The 23,393-nt window shown below is 35.4% G+C and overlaps 3 protein-coding genes and 1 long non-coding RNA gene across 6 annotated transcripts; 1 reads left to right on the plus strand and 3 right to left on the minus strand.

Moving 5' to 3' along the window:
* Positions 1-3,528: 3,528 nt before the first annotated feature.
* LOC110934217 (fasciclin-like arabinogalactan protein 1) lies at positions 3,529-4,232 on the minus strand. Its single transcript, XM_022177400.2, has 2 exons — positions 3,697-4,232; positions 3,529-3,552 (listed from the first exon to the last, which is right to left on the minus strand). Exons 1-2 carry the CDS (start codon positions 4,201-4,203, stop codon positions 3,529-3,531), a joined length of 531 nt encoding a protein of 176 aa, XP_022033092.1. The 5' UTR covers positions 4,204-4,232.
* A 7,347-nt stretch (positions 4,233-11,579) lies between these two features.
* Positions 11,580-12,828, minus strand: LOC110938112 (nuclear transcription factor Y subunit B-3). Its single transcript, XM_022180588.2, has one exon. It carries the CDS (start codon positions 12,497-12,499, stop codon positions 11,711-11,713), a length of 789 nt encoding a protein of 262 aa, XP_022036280.1. The 5' UTR covers positions 12,500-12,828; the 3' UTR covers positions 11,580-11,710.
* A 1,474-nt stretch (positions 12,829-14,302) lies between these two features.
* On the plus strand, positions 14,303-16,300 carry LOC110938111. 3 transcript variants are annotated; one of them, XR_004890909.1, is made up of 5 exons: positions 14,305-14,823; positions 15,141-15,251; positions 15,367-15,518; positions 15,581-15,699; positions 15,782-16,300. It is a non-coding gene; the product is annotated as an uncharacterized LOC110938111 (long non-coding RNA). The 3 variants fall into 3 exon arrangements; XR_002591196.2 differs by having other exon boundaries at positions 14,303-14,823; positions 15,091-15,251; positions 15,367-15,699; XR_002591195.2 differs by having other exon boundaries at positions 15,367-15,699.
* Positions 16,301-21,626: 5,326 nt separating this feature from the next.
* Positions 21,627-22,553, minus strand: LOC110938110 (nuclear transcription factor Y subunit B-3). Its single transcript, XM_022180587.2, has one exon. The coding sequence runs from the start codon at positions 22,307-22,309 to the stop codon at positions 21,776-21,778; it is 534 nt and encodes a 177-aa protein (XP_022036279.1). The 5' UTR covers positions 22,310-22,553; the 3' UTR covers positions 21,627-21,775.
* Positions 22,554-23,393: the final 840 nt, after the last annotated feature.

Here is a 23,393-nt window from a genome sequence, read left to right on the forward strand (position 1 = left end):
TAGATTAACTAGACCCCTCAAGTTGTCATTCATAACATCTAAGCGTCTGGAGAAGAGTATGTTGATATAGGAGAGTTGATGCAATTTTACAAGCATTTTACAAGTTCATCACCGGTTTCTACAACACAAGTTCATCACCGGTTTCTACAGCACAAGTTCATCACCGGTTTCTACAACACAAGTTCATCACCGGTTTCTACAACACAAGTTCATCACCGATTTCTACAGCACAAAATCCGTACCGGTGATTGTTTATCCATTCTATTCTTCATAGCCATATTCTCACTCACAAGTTGTTGATACTGAGCTTCCTGATACATATCGTTCGTAAGAAACTTTTCGTGCACTGAACCTTCAGTTGTGTACTCTTCAATCTTCTTGAGTATTTTTCTAACTTTATGCTTGCATCCACCACAGTGAATATTAACTTTGAGTGAAAGAGTTTGGAAACCGGATGGTAAAAACGAGATAACTTAATACAACCGGTCAAATCACACACTATATAAAGATTACAGAGGTTTTTAGCATATGTATACGGGCCATATACGATTTATACGGCCGTATACTCTTGGTAAAAAAATTTTTACCGATCGTATACAATGTATACGAACGATGTATACGGGTCGTATATTGCTATACGACCCGTATACTATGGGTAAAAATGGTAAAAATTGGTTTATTCTCTTTAATCTATTAGAACGATCCTTATTTTGAGAACTTGATTCTGCTTTAAACAATGGAATTTGTGGATCAACAGAAATAACTGAAAATAACTCGCCATTCTCTTGCACCTGTGTCCGTCACATGATACAAGACGTGTCGGGTTCTGCTAGAAGAGTATAACGATTTTGTTGGTTTGTTTCCAGGTAGGGTTTAGAATGTTTGAAGTATTCTTGGTTCAATACCAACTCTTCTGAAAGACAAGAATACAACATTCATGTATCACAAGGAATGACCGATCTAAGGCAGAGAACCTGATTTAGATACACAAATTCATCACCGGTTTCTACAGCACAAGCACATACACAATGAAGTAAGATTCTTCAAGTTTGCACATTTTGAGAAAATACCAATGTGTTTGTCAGCTTCGTCAACACACAAAGTGACAGAATGATGTGGAAAAACAAGGACCAGATGTCGATTGTTGAAAGTTTGAACTGATTATTTGTTATCAGGTGAGTTCCAAGCATTTTATCGTGTGTTGTAATTTTAATGAAGCAATGAAGATTGAATATGCACTAGGGTTTTTTCTCTTCCGGTTACCAGGCCTATCATTTTCGTCTATGTTTGGTTTCCTCAACGAAGAACCATCAGCCATTATCTGTCCTTTTTCCTTTGGTTTCTGGTTGATTTTGAGGGTGAGGGTTTTGCATTGATTCATGCGCTCCAATCATCTGCTTCATGAATTGAATCTGAATCTGAAAGTTAACTAGACCCCTCAAGTTGTCCTTCGTAACAACTAAGCGTCTGGAGAAGAGTATGTTGATATAGGAGAGTTGAACCCGACACATATTCTGTGATGATTCGAAACATTCCGAATAACTAGCAGAACCCGATCCACTTACATTCGAATAACGCAGAGAATCCACAACGCTTATGGCCAGATTATTTCCTTCAATCTTGGCAAAATCAATGTCTGCTTGTTTTATTATCACGAAAGTACTGAACAACCGAGATAGGCATAATAACAACAACAACTTTCCATGATTTGGAGACTGATCGGTGATTTTACTGGAAGCCGTTTGATTATTTCCTCTTGGATCTCGAAAGGCACGTTGTCTGACATCTTGATTTTGATTACCAACTCACCATATTAATTTCTAGGTAGTTAACAACGCTAATTAGAAAAAAACGTGATTCATATACACAACGGTCTATTTGCTTCGTCCACTAGAACTATTTGTGTATGCATTCTTTTGGTAGTTAACAACGCTAATTAGAAAAAAAAATCTGTAAAATTAATCATATCGATTGCTATAACAGGATGGATGTGACACACACAGATAGATAAGTTGTCACAGTTGTCAAGACTGTTTGTCGGGTTTCCAATGCTCACAAAGGGTGATAAACAACGCTGATACGAACACATGTGTTTCGAAATAGGCTTTGTTCTTGGTTTAATGAAGTTGCACGTAACATCTACTTATATTCAGATTTAAACAATGCCCGCCTCAACTGAGATAACGGACATCCATCAAGCTCAAAAAGAAAACTTGTGTTTCCCATATCCACAAAAGATTGCGGTTTGTATTTCGCATAGCCACCGTTTCCGTAGTAAAAAATGGTTGCGGTTTGTATTTCGCATAGCCACCATTTCCGTAGTAAAAAACGGTTGGGTTTGCATATTCAATCTTCAATACTTCATTAAAATACCACTAGTAGAAGAACCCGACATGTCTTCATGTTACGGAGAATGTTCTAGAAATTGAAGGAAAAGGAAAAGATTTGTTGAAATCGAATTTGACAACTATGACAGCTTATTAAAAGTAGCAATCACCTCCAATCATTTCCTGGTCAAATCACACACTATAAAGTTTAAAGTTATCGTGTGTTGTAGTTTGGAAAGATGACCGAATAGAGATCTTAATAACAAACTGTGGGGAACTTGTTTGTGTCGGGTTCTTCTGCTAGTTACTTGATCAACGGACTGATCGGTAACGTTACTCTACTTGTGCTCCGATTTAAGCGGCGTGTTCCGATCAACGTTGTTTAAAGATGATGAAGAGTTTAGAAACCCTAGAATGATGGTGTTTTTACGGGAAAAAATGTGATAATTGAAAAACATCAATCTATACGGCCCGTATACAGTTATACGGCCCGTATACATTTGGTAAACATCAAAAACCTCAGAAATAAATCCTTTGAGCCGTATACTTTTTATAAATCGTATACACTTGTATACGGCTCGTATAACTATATACGAGCCGTATATAATAAAATAAAAAAAAAAACATTTTCTTCGCATTTTCCTATTCAAAAACATTCTATACGGGCCGTATATTTTGTATACGGCCCGTATACACTAGGGATGTGAAAATAAGATCTAGGGGGTGTGGGAATAAGGGGGGCCATGAAAAATTAATTTATTATTATTAAAGATTTTTTTTATATAAAACAATACTTCTAGATAATATGAAATTGGAGAAACAACTTGTAGCATAATGATATTATAAGGTGTTACATTGGTGTCTTTCTCTTAAATTGATGAGAAATAAGTTGTATAAAATTTAGAAGTAATATAGTTTGCTGCTAAAAAAAAGATTATATGAAATTGACATTACAAATAAGTTGCTATATTTAAAGGGGTGACAATATAAGCGGGAAAGAGTTTGAGTCAGACATGATGTAACTAGTTATTTATTTATTAGGGTTTGTGTTTCGTATGTATTTATAGATGATGATAACTAATGAAATGATTACGGCATAAGAGTAAAGATCCCGTATAAATAGATTTATCGTACAAAACGTACGAATGACGTGAAAAGGTAAAAAAATACGGTGGCGTTTTCGTAATTATTTTACTTGTAATCACCATACAAGATCAAAATTACCCTACAATATCATTTTTATAGAGTAATTACGAGTAAAATAATTACGAAAATGTCATCACGTTTTTTTAGTTTTCCACGTTATTTGGACATTTTATACGATAAACATATTTGTATTTGATCTTTTTTCTATACCAATTTGAATTACCTGGCTGATCTGGATGACAGAAATGTTGTAGGGCATTTCAAGAACCGATTTCACAAAAACGACGTCGGTTTGAGAGGGATTATCTTCAGGGGTGAACCGAACTTTACCACCTTTAGCGTCGGTGATGTGAACGAATCCGGTGGTGCCAGGGGCTTCGCCGGTGGCTTGGTACATGGTGGCGGTGGAGGTGGAGCCTTTGGTGATCTCGTGGAGCTTTTTGGCGCCATAATAGTCTGCAAAGACGTGAAGTGAGAGGACATTTTTGATGGTTTCGAGTGAGAGGCCTTTCGCGGTTAAGTCGGACATGGCGGCATTGTCGACGGCACAGACAGTGATGGTTTGCCGACGGTTGATCTCTCCGGCGAGGTGGGTTAGGGTTAGATAGTGGTTGAAGGTTGAGAATTCTGGGTTCTTTTGGAGGATACGGGTGATGTTGTGACCATTGGTGGTGGTGGTGATGGTTAAGAGGAGGAGGAAGAGGAGAGAGATCGCCGCCGGTGGATGCATTTCGCCGGAGATACGCCGGTGGCCGGAGGGTGGTGGGTATGTTTAAACTTGAAAGTGTGTGTATATATACAAAAAAACTAAGGGGGTGTTTGTTTTATGGAATGGAATGAAATGGAATTAGGAAGTTTTTCTTTGTAAAATTGATCTTGGTTGAGGGAGGAATTTGAAATCCTTCACTCTAATGAAATTTGTGACTATTTCAACATTCCTTAGAAATCCTTTACTCTAATGAAGGAATGGAATGGAATGTTGAAATAGTCACAAATTTCATTAGAGTGAAGGATTTCAAATTCCTCCCTCCCCCAACCAAGATCAATTTTACAAAGAAAAACTTCCTAATTCCAATTCCTACACATTCCACGAACCAAACGCCCCCTAAGGATTAATCATTTATTTATTCTGTTGGTTGATGATTTTCATTTTATTTATTTCTTCCTTCTGTTGGTTGATAATTTTCATTTTTAAGTAACATTAATTAAGCTGCCTTTTGTCATTTTATACAAAAAGTATATTTGTTTATATATATATATATATATATATATATATATATATATATATATATATATATATTTATATATATATATATAAATCGCCGGATAAGTATCCTGTGATGCCCTCAATCGAGCAAATGCATCACCCCCTCAATAACGGTCAGAGTTGGATGCATACCCGACCCACCAAGCCACCAGTTCCAAGGGAAACCCACCCGCCCAAAGTGCCACTGCGGTAAAACTCGGTTCGGCTCGGTTTCAAACTAGCGACCTTCATAGGATATACCTCTAAACTTCATTGCCACCATCAATGTTCTTCAAAGTGGTTTTAGTGGGAGTTCAACTTGAGACCTATTGGAGAGAAATCAAGTAATTAACCACTAGACCAACTTATCAGTACATATAAAAATATATTTTGTTTTTCAAAATGTACTTATAATTAATCTGTTATCTATAATCATTCACATAGATTTAAAATTTAACTCATCAAGCAATTTGGGATTGTTTAAAAATAGTTCAATTGAATACAACTTGCTATAAACTAGCTTTTATACTTTTTTTTTAAAACGAGTTATGTAAGTTTTGAGTCGAAGCGCGTTTACTTATTGTCAAACAAGTTGAGTAAGCATTACAAAAAAGCCCAACATTTAGAAAAGAAAAAACTCAGTAGTATTTTTTTTCTTTAATATTGTATTGTTATCATTTTATCCAATTGCTCGAGAAATATAAAATCGCTTAATCCACGTAAGCTTCAACTTGTTAAGATGAGCTGAGCTGAGTTGGGTAAGCTCAAGCTATATCCAGTGGCGGATCCAACCAGTTTTTTCACTGGGTTCATTTTTCCAAATCATACAAGGTTTACACTACAAGAAAACGTTTTTTCCCAAATCATACAAGGTTTACACTACAAAAAAAACGTTTTTTTCCAAATCGACTGGGTTCCTGGGAACCTGTAAAAAGACTATAAATCCGCCCCTGGCTATACCTAAGTCGAGTTTAAACTCCAAGCTCATTAAGATTAGGCGAATTAAGCTAAGTTTAAGCTCAAATTTTAGAATGTTGATACTTGATATTAGTCGAGTTAAGTCTAATTAGACCGATTTGAATTATTTAAATTCAAACCTGAACTCAAACTCAAGCCGACTTGACTCGCCCATTCATTAATCAACACTACTCCAATTTTAGTTATTTTCTATTAGATCAATAATATCCACCGGAAAGAGTATCATGGGACTCAATAATTGCACTTAAAAAAACATTCGATCATTATCACATTGTCTATATCAAAACCACCTCCATTTGCTCTTTTTTTTCAAACACGTCCCTTCACTTATATCAATCACACAATGATTCAATATTTAATAGCACATTTACAATACACAACCGATAGTTTCCATAACTCATGAACGAGAGATGGCTTCTTCATTATCTTTTCTAAGGGGTTTTTTTATTTACAAACATAAATTTATGGTCTACACTTCTTAATGTAACCTTCTTAACCTTTTTAGTGTTTTTTATATAAGTTGTAATTTTATTTTATATTTCCATCTTCTAAATCATGTGTGTGTAATGTTCTATGTAATTTTAAATGCATCGTTTGAAATGTGTTTTTTTATAATTTTTTAAAAAGTTAAATTGTACACAACATATATTTTATATTAAATACATTCCGGTTTATTATATTGCAACACATTCTCAATTATATAAAACCTTATACATGGAAAGCTATAACACAAAAAAAAAGGTAAATTAAATTAACAAAAAAGAAGATAATAATACTAAAAATGGTCACTTAAAAATGGTGTAGAAAGTAAAATTATTTTTATTCTGATAAAAGAGTTTGTCTTGATATTCTCTACTATTTTCTCTGGTTTCCTTATATACGTTACTAAAGACCCACCCGTACCTTGCCTTCCATAAAAATCATAATGATACGAAAATAATACTTAAACCCGTCTTTTTAAATGACTTGCTAGAACCTTAGGTTCTCAAGTACCAAATTATCAGCTTGTATACGTTACTAAAGAACCGCTCGTTCCTTGTTAAAATAGTAAAAAGATATTTAGTGGTCTAATGATAAAAATGGGATACACTTCCGTTTTTAAATATACATATTAGTTGAGGGTCAAATTTGAAAGTTTTAAATATACACATGGGGTGTCGGTGGACTTATGCTACCATGGTTAGCCGTATAAAGATGCCAATTACAACTGTGATCAATAAGATTGTACCCATAAAATGTCAAATTTGAGGCATGTTTTCCAACTAAAACAATTATATGTGAATTAAATCTTGCAATCAAGTTGTGTTTTGTATTTATTTCAATTTGAGTTGGGTATAACTCAACCTAAAGAAATTAATATAATAAATATAAGAGTAAATTACTATTTTGGTCCATGTTGTTTAACTGGTTTAACCTCTTTAGTTCAAAAATGAATTTTGTAACATATCAGACTATAAGATTACATTTTATAACAGTTTTGGCCCCTAACACAAACTCTTTTACTTTTTTCCAATTAAGTGCAAGGGTATTATGGTCTTTTTACACCTTAAGGCTGTTTATGTAAGCTATAAAGTTCTTTTAATATTTTTATTTGTGTAATTACTTAGTTTTTTAATTTCGTTATTTCACGAATATTATTTAACAAAATACGTTTTAAGTCTACAAATAAATACATATTTTCTTTAACATTTTTTTTTGTTGCAGGTTGGTGCATGTTCCACCTATATATATAAAAAAACGTTGCGTAACATCTTAGATTGAAAACATGTGGTACTTGAAACTCTTTTTTAATGAATAAATAACATAACGTACCCTCTCGTTATTCCCATGATTCCCCGTTGCACCTATTCTCCGCAACCGTCGGTTCAGATTTGAATTGGTATACAAGAAGTGTACTTTGTACCTGTGACGAAGATGTATCCAAACCAACCCCCAAACTGATTTTGCTAGATGTATTCAACATATGTAGTAGAGAAGCATAAGAACCACGATAACCACATAACCATGTCTCATTTTCATTTGCTGCATGGTTGATTGGTCGGATGGTTATTGTAGGTGTGGTCTATGACATCCTCGTTATGGTTAGCTCGCTTCGGTTGATAGGATTATATTATAAGTGCTTAGTTTAACCTTTCAGTTAAATTAAGCTCTTAGTTGTTTAAAAAAACATTAACTATGTTATTATGTAATTATTATATATATAATTGAAAAAATTCTTGGCTATATTGAAAATTATATTGATACCACATTCATATCTCATCATGTGGAATGTGATGTAATTTAGTAGGGGTGTTTATGTAATCTTTTCTGTTAAAAAAAAATGTGAAATGTGATGTCATCTCATAAATTCATACATATTTTACATGAAAAAACTAAATTAATATTTTTGTGATTTAATGAGTTATTTATTTATTTATTTAATTTCATTTTTTAGGTAACATCCTTATTTTATAATCAATATTAAATTAAAATGAATAGTAAATAGAATTAACCTTCATGAAATCATATGGGTATACAATTTGTGTCGTGTGTATATTTACTAAAAGTCTATAATTAATTGAAAAGTTCGACTTGAAACAGTCCATAAAATGCTACTACGATTAAGAAATACAAAACTGCGGTAAAATGTGGGTTCAATCGTATTAACATACCATAAGATCCGACTACAGCTGATTTTTCAAACAACTTTGAATGTATCAAAAGGGTTGGAAATGTAATCGCTCGTTATTTTCTCTTAAAAAGCAATTGCAAAAAAAAAAAAAAAAAAGTCGCTCGAATCACATTAAATAACAGAAGGGATATTGATGAAAATATTAAAAAAAATTGCTACACTACAAGTAAAGTACAATCTACATTATTTAAATGTCAAGATAATGTTATACGGCCCAACTTTAAGAAAAGCTCAAATAGATCCATATGCTAGCAGTTTTTCTTTGGGCTCAAATGGATCATTAAATTAGGTGTATATCAATTGATCAAATATAGGACTCTTGATTGCTTAGAAAGCTCAATGCGAAAATGGTTTTAGAAATTAATTTATAGGTTTTTAGGTTTAGAACCATGTATTTCATTGCGAGTATAATAATAGAAAGAGTTAATTACACAAATGGGTCCTGTGGTTTATACATAATTTCGCCTTTGGGTACTAACTTATTTTTTTAACAGGTTTAGGTTCTATGGTTTCAATTTTGTAACACCTTTGGGTACTAACACCAAAATTAGTTAATTAATGACTAAAATACCCTTGCATTTTTTAAGTTTATCAATGTAACACATTTGGGTACTAACACCTAATTTTATTTAAGTTTAAATCAATTTTACAAAATCTATTTATTTTTTTATTTTCATTATTTTATTATATCTCTTAATTAACATAAACTCTATTTATTTTTTTTATTTTCATATTTTTATTAAATTTCTTATTTAACATAAAATCTACTTGTTACACCAGTATTTTTTTAAATAGATTTTTTAAATAAAATCTACTAGTTATATAGTTTTATGTAAATTAAATTTTCGTTTTCAATTTTGGATTGAAATGATTGATAATAATAAATATCTTTCGTGTAAAAAAATTAAGTTTTTTTTTAACTCGTTTTTTTGTTCATTTACATTTTACTATTTTAGAAAATATTTAATTTACATAAAACTATATAGCTAGGTATTTTAGATAAAACTATATAGCTAGGTATTTTAGATAAAACTAAAAAAATTTAAGCCTCTTTTTAACTCGTTTTTTTTTTTTTTTTTTTGTAAAATAGATTTTTAATTTACATAAAACTATATAGCTAATAGATTTTACTTGTGCAACTAGTAGATTTTATGTAAATTAAATATCTTTCTAAAATAGTAAAATGTAAATGAACAAAAAACGAGTTAAAAATGGCTTAATTTTTTTTACATGAAAGATATTTATTATTATTATCAATCATATATATCCAAAATTCAAAACGAGTAAGGTTTACATTATTTTAAACTAGTAAGAAATTTAATTTACATAAAACTATTTAGCTAGTAGATTTTATTTAAAAATCTATTTAAAAAAAATACTGGTGTAACAAGTAGATTTTATGTTAAATAAGAAATTTAATAAAAATATGAAAATAAAAAAAATAAATAGACTTATGTTAATTAAGAGATATAATAAAAAGATGAAAATAAAAAAAATAAATAGATTTTGTAAAATTGATTTAAACTTAAATAAAATTAGGTGTTAGTACCCAAATGTGTTACATTGATAAACTTAAAAAAATGCAAGGGTATTTTAGTCATTAATTAACTAATTTTTGTGTTAGTACTCAAAGGTGTTACAAAATTGAAACCATAGAACCTAAATCTGTTAAAATAAAAAGTTAGTACCCAAAGGCGAAATTATATATAAACCACATGACCCATTTGTGTAATTAACTCTAATAGAAATTTGGTGTGCTTTGGTTCAACTTTGTGTATGGAACCAAGTGGGAGCATGGATCTTGTTGAATATGTCGTTGCTAAGTCAAAATATCTTATGAAAAACTTCTGGAAAACTTAAATCTTAATTCTGATCTTCATATATGCTCTGGGAATTGCTTCGAGAAGTTCGTGTGTTTAGAAGCCTTTGCTACACAATCACACCAACTATAGGTAGATTTCTACTATAGAGACGTATACATGAGATTACAAGGTTTTATTTACTAGTAGTATTCATCTCCTTTTTTTCCACATTTAAGGCTTAAAAGCATTTTTTTTTAATAAAAAGGGCCCAAATTTTTATCATCCGCTTTGGGCCTTTAAAAAGCTTGAGTCAGCCCTGGTCAGTCATGTTCATGTTAACCAGTGAGTATTTGTGTCGTATTTGGTTCATATGTCGGGTTATACCCACTAATCTGCGAACACAACTCATTTAACACCTCTAGTTGTGTGCATGTCACTACAAAAGCAAATATATTTGATGTAGAGCTGAAGCATAAAATATAAAGCATATGAGAAAAGTTCATAATTTCTAAATAAGGAAATTGTTACATCAAGCCCAAAAATTCTAAATTTGAAGCAAACCGTGTATGGGATTTGTCACAACATCCAACCTGTTATGCCAGATAAAAAAAATTATGGTCATTTTAAGTCCAGCCCTTTTCTATAGCCCACTTGCTTCTATCCACTTGGTCTACATACAAGTTTGACAATTCTTAGATCATAGTCCATGAATAGTAAAAAATTAAAAGAGTAGATGTTTGCATTGTTTTTGTGTGTGGACATAAAATGAAGCCAGATGATTTTTTTAGGATGGACGGTATAGGGGACATCCCCAACACCCGTCCACACCGCCCCCTTGGGTCCCATCTCGTCGTCAATGTCGCTTAACTGACAGGGAAGACGTTCCTCTTTCATTCTTTATCCAACACACATATATATACATACATCTTGTATATATAAACAGCTCATCACTCACACCCTAGACCCATCCCTTGGGGCTCATCCCCATAACCTGATGACGTGGTTGCCTATATAGCGGATTATCCCTAAGTGACTATCATCCTTCACATCCAATAGCCTCGTAGTGAAGCTTCTTCTTAAGTAATAAGGTCTTTCTATTGTACATGAACTTCAAGAAGTTTGGTGTTGTTGAGGACTACTTAAATCATTATTGTATGGCCGTCCGTACCCGTGTAATACACGAATACTTAAACTAGTTGATTAATATATACTATATATAACAGCTAATAAAAGGGTGCTACTTTCTACACCCCCCTATTTACTTTTTTCACCCCCCTCCTCTCACATACTTACAGGTGGGGCTTGCGTGGGACCGACAGTTTTCCTCTCATAAGGGGGGGTGTAATCAGGAAGGAGGGGGGGTGTGTATAGAATGTGCCTAATAAAATACAATGGCTGCTACTGTACAATTGAAATTGAAACAATAATAATTCTGAAATCATATCAAACATTCCACATGTTAATCCCTATACATTCGAAACTACTAAAAAAATATAAAGGAAAAAGATTTTTTAGTAAAACATGTTAAAGAGCACACCACCTATCTAGTGGCAGAACCACCTCCACCCTTGGGACTCCCTAACCCCAAGTGATAAACCGAACCCGAATTATACATCTGGTTATACCCGACCCGACCCATCCCACCACTCTGCAACCCTCCATAACCACCACCACCACCGTCGTTATATCCACCACCGGAATCACCACCAGCAGCAGTTTCCCCTTGCCTCCCCCCCACCGTGGTTGTCCTCTCCCCTTCCATTTCTCTATACTTCCCCAGATAAACCTTCAACGGCTCCACATACTCTTCAAACCCTAACGTCGTCATCGCCCACAGCAGATCGTCACCGTTGATCGTCTTCCGCTTCTCTCTCTGACACTTGTCCGATGCTTCTCCGGTGATGAAGCTTATGAACTCCGATACGCACTCCTGCACCGTCTCCTTCGCCTCCTTCGATATCTTCGCGTTCGCCGGTAACGCCTTTTTCATTATCCGGCTCACGTTAGCTATCGGCAGGAACCTGTCCTGTTCTCGAGCAGATAACTCGTTCTGTCCGCCGGACTCGTTGTCCGAATCCGCCATCGCTGATCTCAAACTTATGAACTCGTTTTGAAGGATTAACGGCGGAGATGAGTCGCCGGAGAGGGTTTGGGGGGTTGGAGTGAGAGGATGAGGGTCGTTGGATTGATTAGTAATAACGCATCGTGAGTGCCACGTGGAAGAATGAGAGCTTTCTGTTTTGTGATAAGGAGAAGCTGACGTGGGAGATTCAGAGGCGTTAGATTTGGGAGTGGGGTGGACAAATATGGACGGATGGATGATGATCATGATGATGATAGTAACTTTTTGTTTTTCTTTTTGTTAGTGTAAATATTACCTTTTTGTTTGACTACTCGGTGTGGAGAGGGGTCTAGTCTACGGACGGCGAGGGTCGATGACGTCTCAGCATACCGCTTTCCATTGCCCGTCCATGTCCTTATCGTCTTTCCTAAGACGTTCATGCCGGGCTGCTTTCCAAGTTTTATAGCCATTAGAAACGGCTAGTTTTATAAAAATATATATATTTTTCCTACTTTATAAATATATACCATTTATTCCTCCATGTTATCCCAAATCTTTCCAATCTCTCTTACTTTTTTATACAACACGTTAATTTTTATAAAGTTTTAGGCATGTCCTCTTCTTCATCGTGGTATTTGTCATCTTCGTACAAGACCTGACACTACAGTTAATGGCTATATCAAATAAAAATAATAATATTTATTTAAATCGGATGGATATTTAGACTCACAAATGTAGCTGAGTTCAATATATGAAGTTAGGGGTTAAGCTCGTTTGTTAAACGAATCTATTTTTGGAGCCGAGGTCTAGATGTTGACAAACTGCTGTGTTACATAATCAAAGTATAAGAGTGTAGTTTATACTTTGTATTATCCACTTCATTTTAATAAACAACCAAGAACTTGCGCTAAAACATATTTTTCTTAGTACTAATACTGTATTCAAAAGATAATAACATATATATTTTGTTAGTGTTGAGCTAGTGATAACACGAAAGATAATCTGAAACAGAAAACAAAGAAAGCAAAAAGAAAACATTAACAGGGCTTGTCTTTGACACAATTATCTTAAACAGATTCGTGGTCTGTTCACAGGGTACGCCGGTTCGAAGTAATGGCCATTATTGCAGCAAATTAAAACAAATAATTACTGAATAATGGTCATTAGTGTATCAGCTTAAAACTAAAAAATAATGATGCCTCACGTGGGCCCGGGTTTCGGAGCTGCTATCGTGTCCGCGGGACGTGCGGGCACGTACGAGTTCAATCAAATTCCAGTTCAGAAACTGAATTTTGCACCCCCCCTGCGTGCGGGTAGGAGTTGTTGTAAAACATGTCATAAAACTATAATAGAGTAGTAAAGCCTTTAACTTATAAACAACCAATAACTTTGTACCCACACTAACGTGGGACAAAGTATTTACCATATTTTTTAGATTTTCACTCACATACCCAAAACTTTCAACATATTTTAAAGATTTTAAAACATTAAATATATATTTGTTGTTTTACCTAACACTACATTTAAATGATTTTTTTTAATCAAACACATATTTTTCATTCATACTTGCCAAGTTATATAAAAAAAGAAGGTAGACGGACAATAACCTGCGTCGCAACCCCTTTTAAATTGCAAATCCTAATCTACCAAAGATAAAACCCTAATCTACATTTAAATTGCAATTCATTAATACTCTAAAAAATGAATTATGAAGAATGCAACTAAATGTTATGAATAGCACAGCTAAATATCTTTTCTTATAAAAACCAACACACTTAATTGCTACACGATATATTAGTAGTGGGTCGTGTAATGAAAAATATCATCAAATTGTGAAAACAACTTTTCATTAACCTCTTTTCCTTATCATGGCCGGTCGCTTGATCACTAACTAGTGCATCACATCTAGGTTGTAGGTCGGTTGCGTATCATTCAATTGAGCTTTATTAAATTTTGAATAAATTATGCATAATTATACATATATTAAAAAACAAACGAAATGAATAGTAAATAAGATTAGGGACACTTTGGTAATTTGCATATTAAAATAAGATGGAAGGTGACAAACGTGAGAGAAAGATGAAAGAGATAGGGCGGTGCTGGGTTGTTCAAAAACACAGATATATAGGGAAAGAGAGAGAAACGGGAGAGACACGTGAGAGAAAGATGAAAGAGTTGAGAGAGTGACGGTTGGCGGCCATTTTCTCCGGCCGACCGTCTAGCAGAGAGAGAGAGAGAGCGTTAGAGAGAGAAAGAGAAACGGTGGTGGTTACCAGGCGTCTGAGATGACGGCGGCGGGTTCTAGAGTCCCGATCTGTCAAGTTATCGCCGGTTGTGGCTTCTCCAAGGCGGTCAGTGGGTTAATTGGGATAATCCGGTGGAGATGCCGGCTAAGTCGTGCTCCTCGCGGTTGTTAGATCGGGCCATAAGACTACGGGATAGGGAAATCTTTCGGCGGTGACCCGTTACATGCGGCGGTTCAGTGAGAGAGTGACGGTGAGGGAGTTGGCCACCCACGGCGGCCACATGCTATTTCAAGTGCATGTCAATGATGGGTGAGATTAAATCAAAGGTATCTTGGTATAAGAGAGGTAAAGTCATGACTTGTGTTGCTTTAGGGATCATGTACTCTGCTCCTTTTTTTATTGAATTGTATGTTCATAAATTCATGTCTTTGGGTATACATTGTATCTAGATATTGTACTATTATTCAAATTGATAACTTCTTATATCAACAAATTTAGTTTTTGATGGAACTTCATGTTGAATTTAAGAATATTTGCAAGTATACGGAAACCCTAATTCGTGTTTTCGATAGTTTACTGAAACCCTATTTTGTATTATCTTAATTGCACGAGGTTGTCTAGATCAATTCTGGATGATGTTGAGGTTTTTGGGGAAATTTCAGGCGGTAGCAGTAGCTAGCTGCTAGCGATGAAACGGTTCACCCGTCATGAAGCAGCGAGGGTACTAAGGAAGAGGTGTGTCTGAACCACGTGTTGGGATTGTTCGGATCCAGGTATTTTTTATGTGTTTGGAGTAATCGGCTTTCCTTTTGATGATTGATTAATTAATGATCATTATGCATGTGTTCTGTATTTTAGTTGATTTATTCATGTTTTTTGGAGTTTCAGTTGGACTTTTGTGCCCCTGTTGTTGTGAATCTGCGGTTCAATCCCCAAAGTTAAATTATTAGAAGTGTTTTGTGGTATGCAAGCTTTGGATTTTACATTAGATGAACAACAACATAGCCTATCTGAACGGGCCAAACAATGCATCAAAGAAGGTAATATAAATGTATTCTTAATTTTTCAAAGGATCGACCATAATGACTAAGGTTCCGGCTAGGCTTGAGTTTGTGTTAGGTTGGTGATTTCAGAGTGTGCGGAGCGCTACTAACCGGAAATGTGTTGGAAAATCAATGTATATTGAGAAAGCAAGGTTATTGTTTTTGAACAATGATGCAAGTATGTTCCTTTATTTTCAGTTATATTTACTGAATCTTTCTTTGTAATTCATTTATTAATGTTAAGTCATTCATAAAAGCAGAGCGTATGAGTCCTTATATTAAAAAACTTGGGCAAAGCATTGGCAACAAAAATAAAAGCTTCATTGGCAGAGGTATGTAGTGCTCAACACGTGGACTAATGATACCAAAGTTGAAGACGTGAACGTTTTCTGAGCCGAAGACCGCCACAAAGAATTTCGGTCAGTAATCGTTACCTAGAGAGGGTGGTTACCGGACTGTTTTTGTAGGCTGGTTAGATATTGTTACATTTCCCCACTGAAGGCTGGTGATGGGATTGCAGTGGCCTTCGAGAAAACAAATCCCAGTGGGTATAGGGTCTCAATGAGTGGCATGTTACTCTTTTATTGGTGTATGAGAATTATCATTATATGATTATATTTGTTTTTGAAGATAAATGTATGAAATTAGCAAAGTTAGATTGTTATTTTGGGTGTTTGGTGACAATCACCAAAGCATTCTGTTGGTAACTAACGTGTATTTATACCTAACAAGGTTTATAGATGATTCGCGTTTAGCGCGCCGCAACGCGCGCGGGTTTTATACTAGTTGTACGAAAAAGTTGAATGCATTAACACTTTAAATTGGAGTTCATCGTAAGGTTGGGGTGTGGCTTAATGCTATCCCGCCAACTCAGCAACTATAGCGCCCCTGAGGGGCGCCATCGTCCTTCCCCCAACACGTTAACGAGCACATTTTGAGTTGATCGATGTGAGAATGGTTTAAAGGAAGCGCCGCTATAGTTTAGAGGGGGGCTTTATACTAGGGGTGAGCAAGTTTAGGTCCGGATAAAAAATAACCGAGAATTGAACCGAAAATATACCCAACCCGGCCCGAACCCAAGCACCTAGGTATTAGATCGGTTCTAGTTTTTCATTTAAAATCGGGCCGGGTCTGTTCTCGGTTCTTTTCATGGTGAATTCCGACTTTGACCTATGGACCAAACTAATATGCAACTTAAAAAAGACTGGTAGCCCAGTAGCGGTTGGGCTTGAATCCCTAAAATATATAAAACATACAACGACTGCGTGATGTTCCCACAGATACATACATATAGAGAAAGAAACCATCTGTATTGAATTTGCAGTCAACTTCTTGGTTAGTACTGTGATTCATTGACGAGGTACGTGATCTGATATGTATCATTATTTTTTTATTCGGTGTCGTTTTATTGTTGTTTTCAGGGTCAAAACGAATGCAAGAAGGTATAACATTCAAAGCGAATAACAAGAAGGTATAACACTTGACTTTGCGGAGTCAAAGCGAATAACAAGAAGGTATAACAGTTAACTTTTTGGAGCCAACGTAAATACAAGAAGGTATAATAGACATTAGACTGGAGCATAAACACCCCATCAAGCATGATATACCTTCAAATTCATATCAATTATTACAGAACTACTTAATATATAGCAAACATATTATACTTGCATGATCAAATTAGTTCAAATTAGGCATTACTATCAAAAACATTTGAATGAAAATTAACCAAGAAATAACTCACTACAATCAATGGATTGAAATAGAAACATGGATTGAAATGTGTATAAGGCCAAAACCAAGGAGAATATAGTGTTTCTTCTTCATCGGATGGTTTGTGAATGTACAATAGCCTTCCCAAGTTCATAACAAAACATGCAGAAAATGAAATATGCTGAGTCGGTTCTTATATTTAGTACCCGACAAACCCGATTACATAAGAACCCGGAACCGACCCAATAAATAGGGTAGTGAATCGGTTATGTATTTTATGTTTGATCGGTTCTCGGGTCGGGTAATAGTCGGGTAGGGTCAGGTTTTGCCTTTTGCTCACCCCTATTTTATACCACACCCTGCAAGTTAGAAGAAGAGACTTTAAAGCCCCATGTGTGATGTGGCGGTGAGGTGACGTGATAAAGCCCCTATGGGCTTTATATCACACCCTCCATCCTAACCAAAATATTGAAACATGTAAGACATGGATTAGGATCAAATAAAAAGCGTAAAATTAATAAGAGGGTAAGAAAGATTTTAGTTCAATTGTTCCTATCAATTTAACATGTTCATAACTTTTTCATAGGACATTTCTTTTTTAAATATTTCCTTAATAAGAAGCGTTTTTTTTTATTTTTAATATGAGTAAGATATTGCTATATAAAAATAAATTTCTTTTTGTATTGGGTTTTTATTTATTTATTTATTATTTTTTTTTGCCTTGTGTTAAAGATCTGGTCATTGTGTCTTTCAGCTGGGTTTTGGTCATTACGTTTTTGCTATAGTTTCTATACATTGTGTTATTATCAAAACTTGTCACACAACGTTAATTTTGATTATGTTTATTGCGTTTTTATTATAACATATAACACAATGAAGATAATGTTATATCTGAGTTTTCTATACATTATGTTATTGGTTTTAATTATTGTGTTTTTCAACTGGGTGAGTTTTCTATACATTGTTTTATAGGTTTTAGTCATTGTGTTTACTCTGCTATCTATTATGTTATAACATGTTGTCCACTGTGTTTTAATATGTTGTTCATTGTGTTTTAGAATATTCTTTATTGTGTTTTTAGTCTATTGTTCATTCAATGTGGCATAGGCACTGGATTACCTGTGCTCGGCTCCACCGTAAAGTGATGCAATATATTATACTGGCGAATCTCCTGTTAGGCATGCGATCGAATACATTTCTCTACAGTAGGGTTGGTTTGTAGGTGAAAAATCCTGCAAAAAAAATTACCTTAATTCCCTAATTACTTGTGTTCCATAGATAACACTGATTCATCTAAGTATTGCTATAAATTACTATATGTTACTAAACAAATTGAAATGAATAGTAATTCTAATATTATAATAATATATAGTTTTTTAATACTTTTATTATTTTAATATTATGATAACAATTTTTTTCTTTACTTTTAAACTTTAAATATCAGGGGTTGGGATAAGCTTGGTGTCAATCGGTATCGAACCAGTACCTGTATCGAAAATACCGGGACGGTCCTGTTCGGTATCAGTACATGAAGGTAAAAACCGGCACTAATACAAAAAACGCCAAAAGTTGGTGCCGAATTGATATTGGAAATCTTTTAGTTCGAGAAATTCAGTGCTGCTACCCGGTACCATTTGCTCATCCCTGATCACGGTTACCGTACGAACAACGGTATCGTACAATTTTTTTTGTTGATTTTATTCAACTTTTATTTTTTTCTTTTTTTAGTTTCAGGGGTAGGGATGAGCTCGGTGCCAACAGATACAGAACACCGGTTACGGTACCGGTATATGAAAGTAAAAAACGGTTGTGAACCGGTACCAGGAACGCCAAAAGTCGGTACCGAATTGGTACTTAAGATCTTTCGGTTTGGCAAATTTGGTACCGGTACCCAGAACAATTTGCTCATCTCTGACCATGTGGTTCATACGAAAACATCGTTACCATACAACTTTTTTGTTGATTTTCTTTCGGTTATCTTTTAGTGTTTTTTTTAAACATTTTCCTTTTATTCTTGCCAGCAGTTCTGTTCGCAACATGATCGTAGTGATTTCAAAACACATGTAAACACAGATAACAAAAGAAATTCGCCGCAACGCGGCCAACTTCTTTAAAGCTAGTTGTTCTTAAAATAACAATGTGTGTGGTTGTATTATAACCGTTAACTTTAGTCATTTGATACCCATTTTTTAAAGTCTGTTTCAATTAGAATCCGTTATGACCCACTGGAATTTTATCTCTTTTTATGAAATGACAAAACTACCTAAATCAATATACTATGACCCGTTGGCCGTTATCCGGTCTTACATTTAAAATAGGGTAAATTATTTTTTGAGTCCCTGTGTTTTATGTGTTTTAACTAGTTGAGTCCAAAAGCAAAAAGTTTAACGACCTGAGTCCACATAAGCGTTTTCTTTAACCATTTGAGTCCAAATTTCTAACACTGTTAGAATTTTTTGGTTAAGTATTGTTAAATGACCAAAATAACCTTATAATTAAAAAATAAATAACCTTATCTTCTTTACCCTTATCTCCACTTCAAACTACCAAACCCTCCCTTCATCTCCACTTCAACGTCTGTAAACTCCACCCCAAACCCCACCACCTCCACCACCTTAAACTCTCCCTTCATCTCCACCACCACCACCCCATCTCTGTCGCTGGAAAACCCTTCTGACAGCATCGTCGTTACCATCTCCACCTCCGCCGGAAAACCCCTCTGACAGCATCGTCGTCACCGTCTCCACCTTCGCCAATGCTTCAGGAAGTTTATGAAACATATCATACGAATCTTACAAAGAAGGGATGAACATGTTGCAATTGAACTCGGAATGTTGCCGGAAAGCGAGTTCTGCGATAATACGAGATCCTTCAGTGAAGTTGCTCCTCCGATTTCAACAGTTAGAAATTTGGAATAACCATGTAGGAAGAAACCCGGTTAACGAATTCCGACTCACATCCAAGATCTGGATGTTTTGGCAGAACTGGATGTTTTGGAAGAAACCCATCTCTGATTACATTGGTCACGGGCTCTTCTCTTATTCACAGCAGCTGCATTCTAATGCCCCTTTTTTCAGTATCAGATACAAGTCTGAATTTGTACACACAGATTACGCACGGTGGTCCAGAACCAGAATTTGAAACTACCATCAAGAAAAGGATTTTTAGATTCATGAATGTTTCATCAGATGATTATTCTTTGGTTTTCACAGCCAACCAATCATCTGAATTCAAAGTGTTGGCAGAATCTTACCCTTATTCAAATATTTTGACTGTGTATGATCACCAAAATGAAGCGGTAAAACCAAAATGAAGCAGTAGAACCAAAATGAAGGGAGGGTTTGAGGTGATGGGGTTTGGGGTGGAGTTTACAGACATTGAAGTGGAGATGAAGGGAGGGTTTGGTTGTTTGAAGTGGAGATAAGGGTAAAGGAGATAAGGTTATTTATTTTTTAATTATAAGGGTATTTTGGTCATTTAACAATACTTAACCAAAAAATTCTAACAGTGTTAGTAATTTGGACTCAAATGGTTAAAGAAAATGCTTCTGGGGACTCAGATCGTTAAACTTTTTTGCTTTTGGACTCAACTAGTTAAAACTCATAAAACACACGGACTCATAAAGTAATTTACCCTTTAAAATAACACTCTTGATTATATTTTCTCGACTCAAGGACATATGTAACATTTATTACACCATTTTTGTTACAGCCACACATAATAATACCCTTGTGATGTGAAATAATTTTAGGTGGTTTTAAATTATTGGAATCTAGTCTTAACACTCATAACCAAGATCTCAAACAAATATATCTCAAGATTCAATCTAACAAAACCGCGTTTGTTATGTTCAAACTAGAATAAATATGAGCCCAATTATTTCCATATTGACATACAAAAAAATTATACCAAAAGTCACTTTATATATGACTTGAGATTTACAATATTTATGTAATAAGCAATCACATATCAAATAGTCAAGAATGTATCAATAGAATTCCAAGGATCAAAGACGATAACCGCCTATTCTTGTGGTATCAGGCCATACGTAGTAGTAGAGCCCCATAGTGAGGGTTATGTGATAAGTGACAGTTGTGTAAGAAAGGAGGGTTATGAGATCTTATATAACTTGAGCGTGTAGTGGGGATATATGCTTGTGAGTGGGGAAGAAAGGGTCACGCCGTGAAAATTTTCGCAAGGAGGGAGAGGCCACACATGGCGCCGGCCGTAATGGTGTTCACCGGCGTCATGGGGCGTTATGGCAAGATGTGGCGCCATATATAGCCCCATTACAGGTGGTCTCAGAGTTAACGAATTCATTGAAGGCGTTATGCGTGGGACAAGCGCGCTACGATACTCGCAGTGAATGAAACAAAATAATATCAACTTGCAACCTTTGAATGAATGTGAGTTAGGGTTTGATTTGGATTCGTTAATATATAGTATAACGGTTAATAAAATACAATGGTTGGCTAGCTACTATACAATTAAAACAAAGACAAATGCTCAAATCATTCCACATGTTAACGACTAGACCACCTCACCTATCTAGTGGCACCACCCTTGGGACTCCCTAACCCCAAGTGATAAACCGAACCCGAATTATACATCTGGTTATACCCGACCCGACCCATCCCACCACTCTGCAACCCTCCATAACCACCACCACCACCGTCGTTATATCCACCACCGGAATCACCACCAGCAGCAGTGTCCCCTTGCCTCCCACCCACGGTGGTTGTCCTCTCCCCTTCCATTTCCCTGTACTTCCCCAAATAAACCTTCAACGGCTCCACATACTCTTCAAACCCTAACGTCGTCATCGCCCACAGCAAATCGTCACCGTTGATCGTCTTCCGCTTCTCTCTCTGACACTTGTCCGATGCTTCTCCGGTGATGAAGCTTATGAACTCCGACACACACTCCTGGACCGTCTCCTTCGCCTCCTTCGATATCTTCGCGTTCGCCGGTAACGCCTTTTTCATTATCCGGCTCACGTTAGCTATCGGCAGGAACCTGTCCTGCTCTCGAGCCGATAACTCGTTCTGTCCGCCGGACTCGTTGTCCGAATCCGCCATCGCTGATCGGAGAATTCAAGATCTGAAGGATTAACGGCGGAGATGAGTCGCCGGAGAGGGTTTGGGGGGTTGGAGTGAGAGTATGAGAGTCGTTGGATTGATTAGTAATAACGCATCGTGAGTGCCACGTGGAAGAATGAGAGCTGTTTGTTTTGTGATAAGGAGAAGCTGACGTGGGATAACGAGATACGTTGGATTGGTGAGTGGGGTACAGAAATATGGACGGGTGGATGATGATGGACGGATGGATGATGTTGGGACTTTTTTTTTTCTTTTTGGTTGTGAAAAACTGAAAATGTGACTTTTTGATTGTGGAAATACAAGGGTGAAGCCGTGAAGGGAGTGGGGTCCTAATTCACCCAATTATAGTTTGTCATATTAATTCATCTAAATAAGTTATCTAATGTTTAAAAATGTTGGTGGTAGTTTATCTAATGGGGTTTAAGTAACTATTTTCTTTTTTTTTTTTAAGAAAAAAATGTGTGATTGATTGAGAAGGAATAGACCCTATCACACACCTATCTCCCCCCTCCCTCCTTCTCACCGAATCGGTGTAGGTTCACCGAACAAGCTTTGTAAAATCGGTAAAGGTGTGGTTGGCGGTGGTTTACCGTCTCGGTAAAGAGGTTTACCGCCACTTACCGAGCTTCAGTCCGCTCACCCTAAGTGTATAAGTATCGGGTTGTTTTGGGCGGCATATTTAACTATATAATTCATATGTAATTATGTAATAATACAACTTTAACTCAAAATAATCTAAAATTACATAATTTCATAACTACAATGAAAACATAATCTAACACTACTTGATTTAACCTTGAAACACAACAATGGACTGGACGAGTAGCCTCAATGGGACTATTTGCGGCAATCAACCAATGATCGCTAGGTTTCTTTCACCTTTTTTTATAAAAAAATAAAGGTAAATCTCGAAATTATATGGATTTTATTAAAAATTGAAAAATCAAAGGTGTTATTAACAAGATCGGTACAACGGTTTGAATTTTTTTTTATACCAAACCAAAATATGTTAAAACTTTAATTAACTTGTTAAGGTTATACTGAAAGTATGCTAACTGATTTG

The sequence above is a fragment of the Helianthus annuus genome, chromosome 4, assembly GCF_002127325.2.
Source record: "Helianthus annuus cultivar XRQ/B chromosome 4, HanXRQr2.0-SUNRISE, whole genome shotgun sequence".
NCBI lineage: Eukaryota > Viridiplantae > Streptophyta > Magnoliopsida > Asterales > Asteraceae > Helianthus > Helianthus annuus.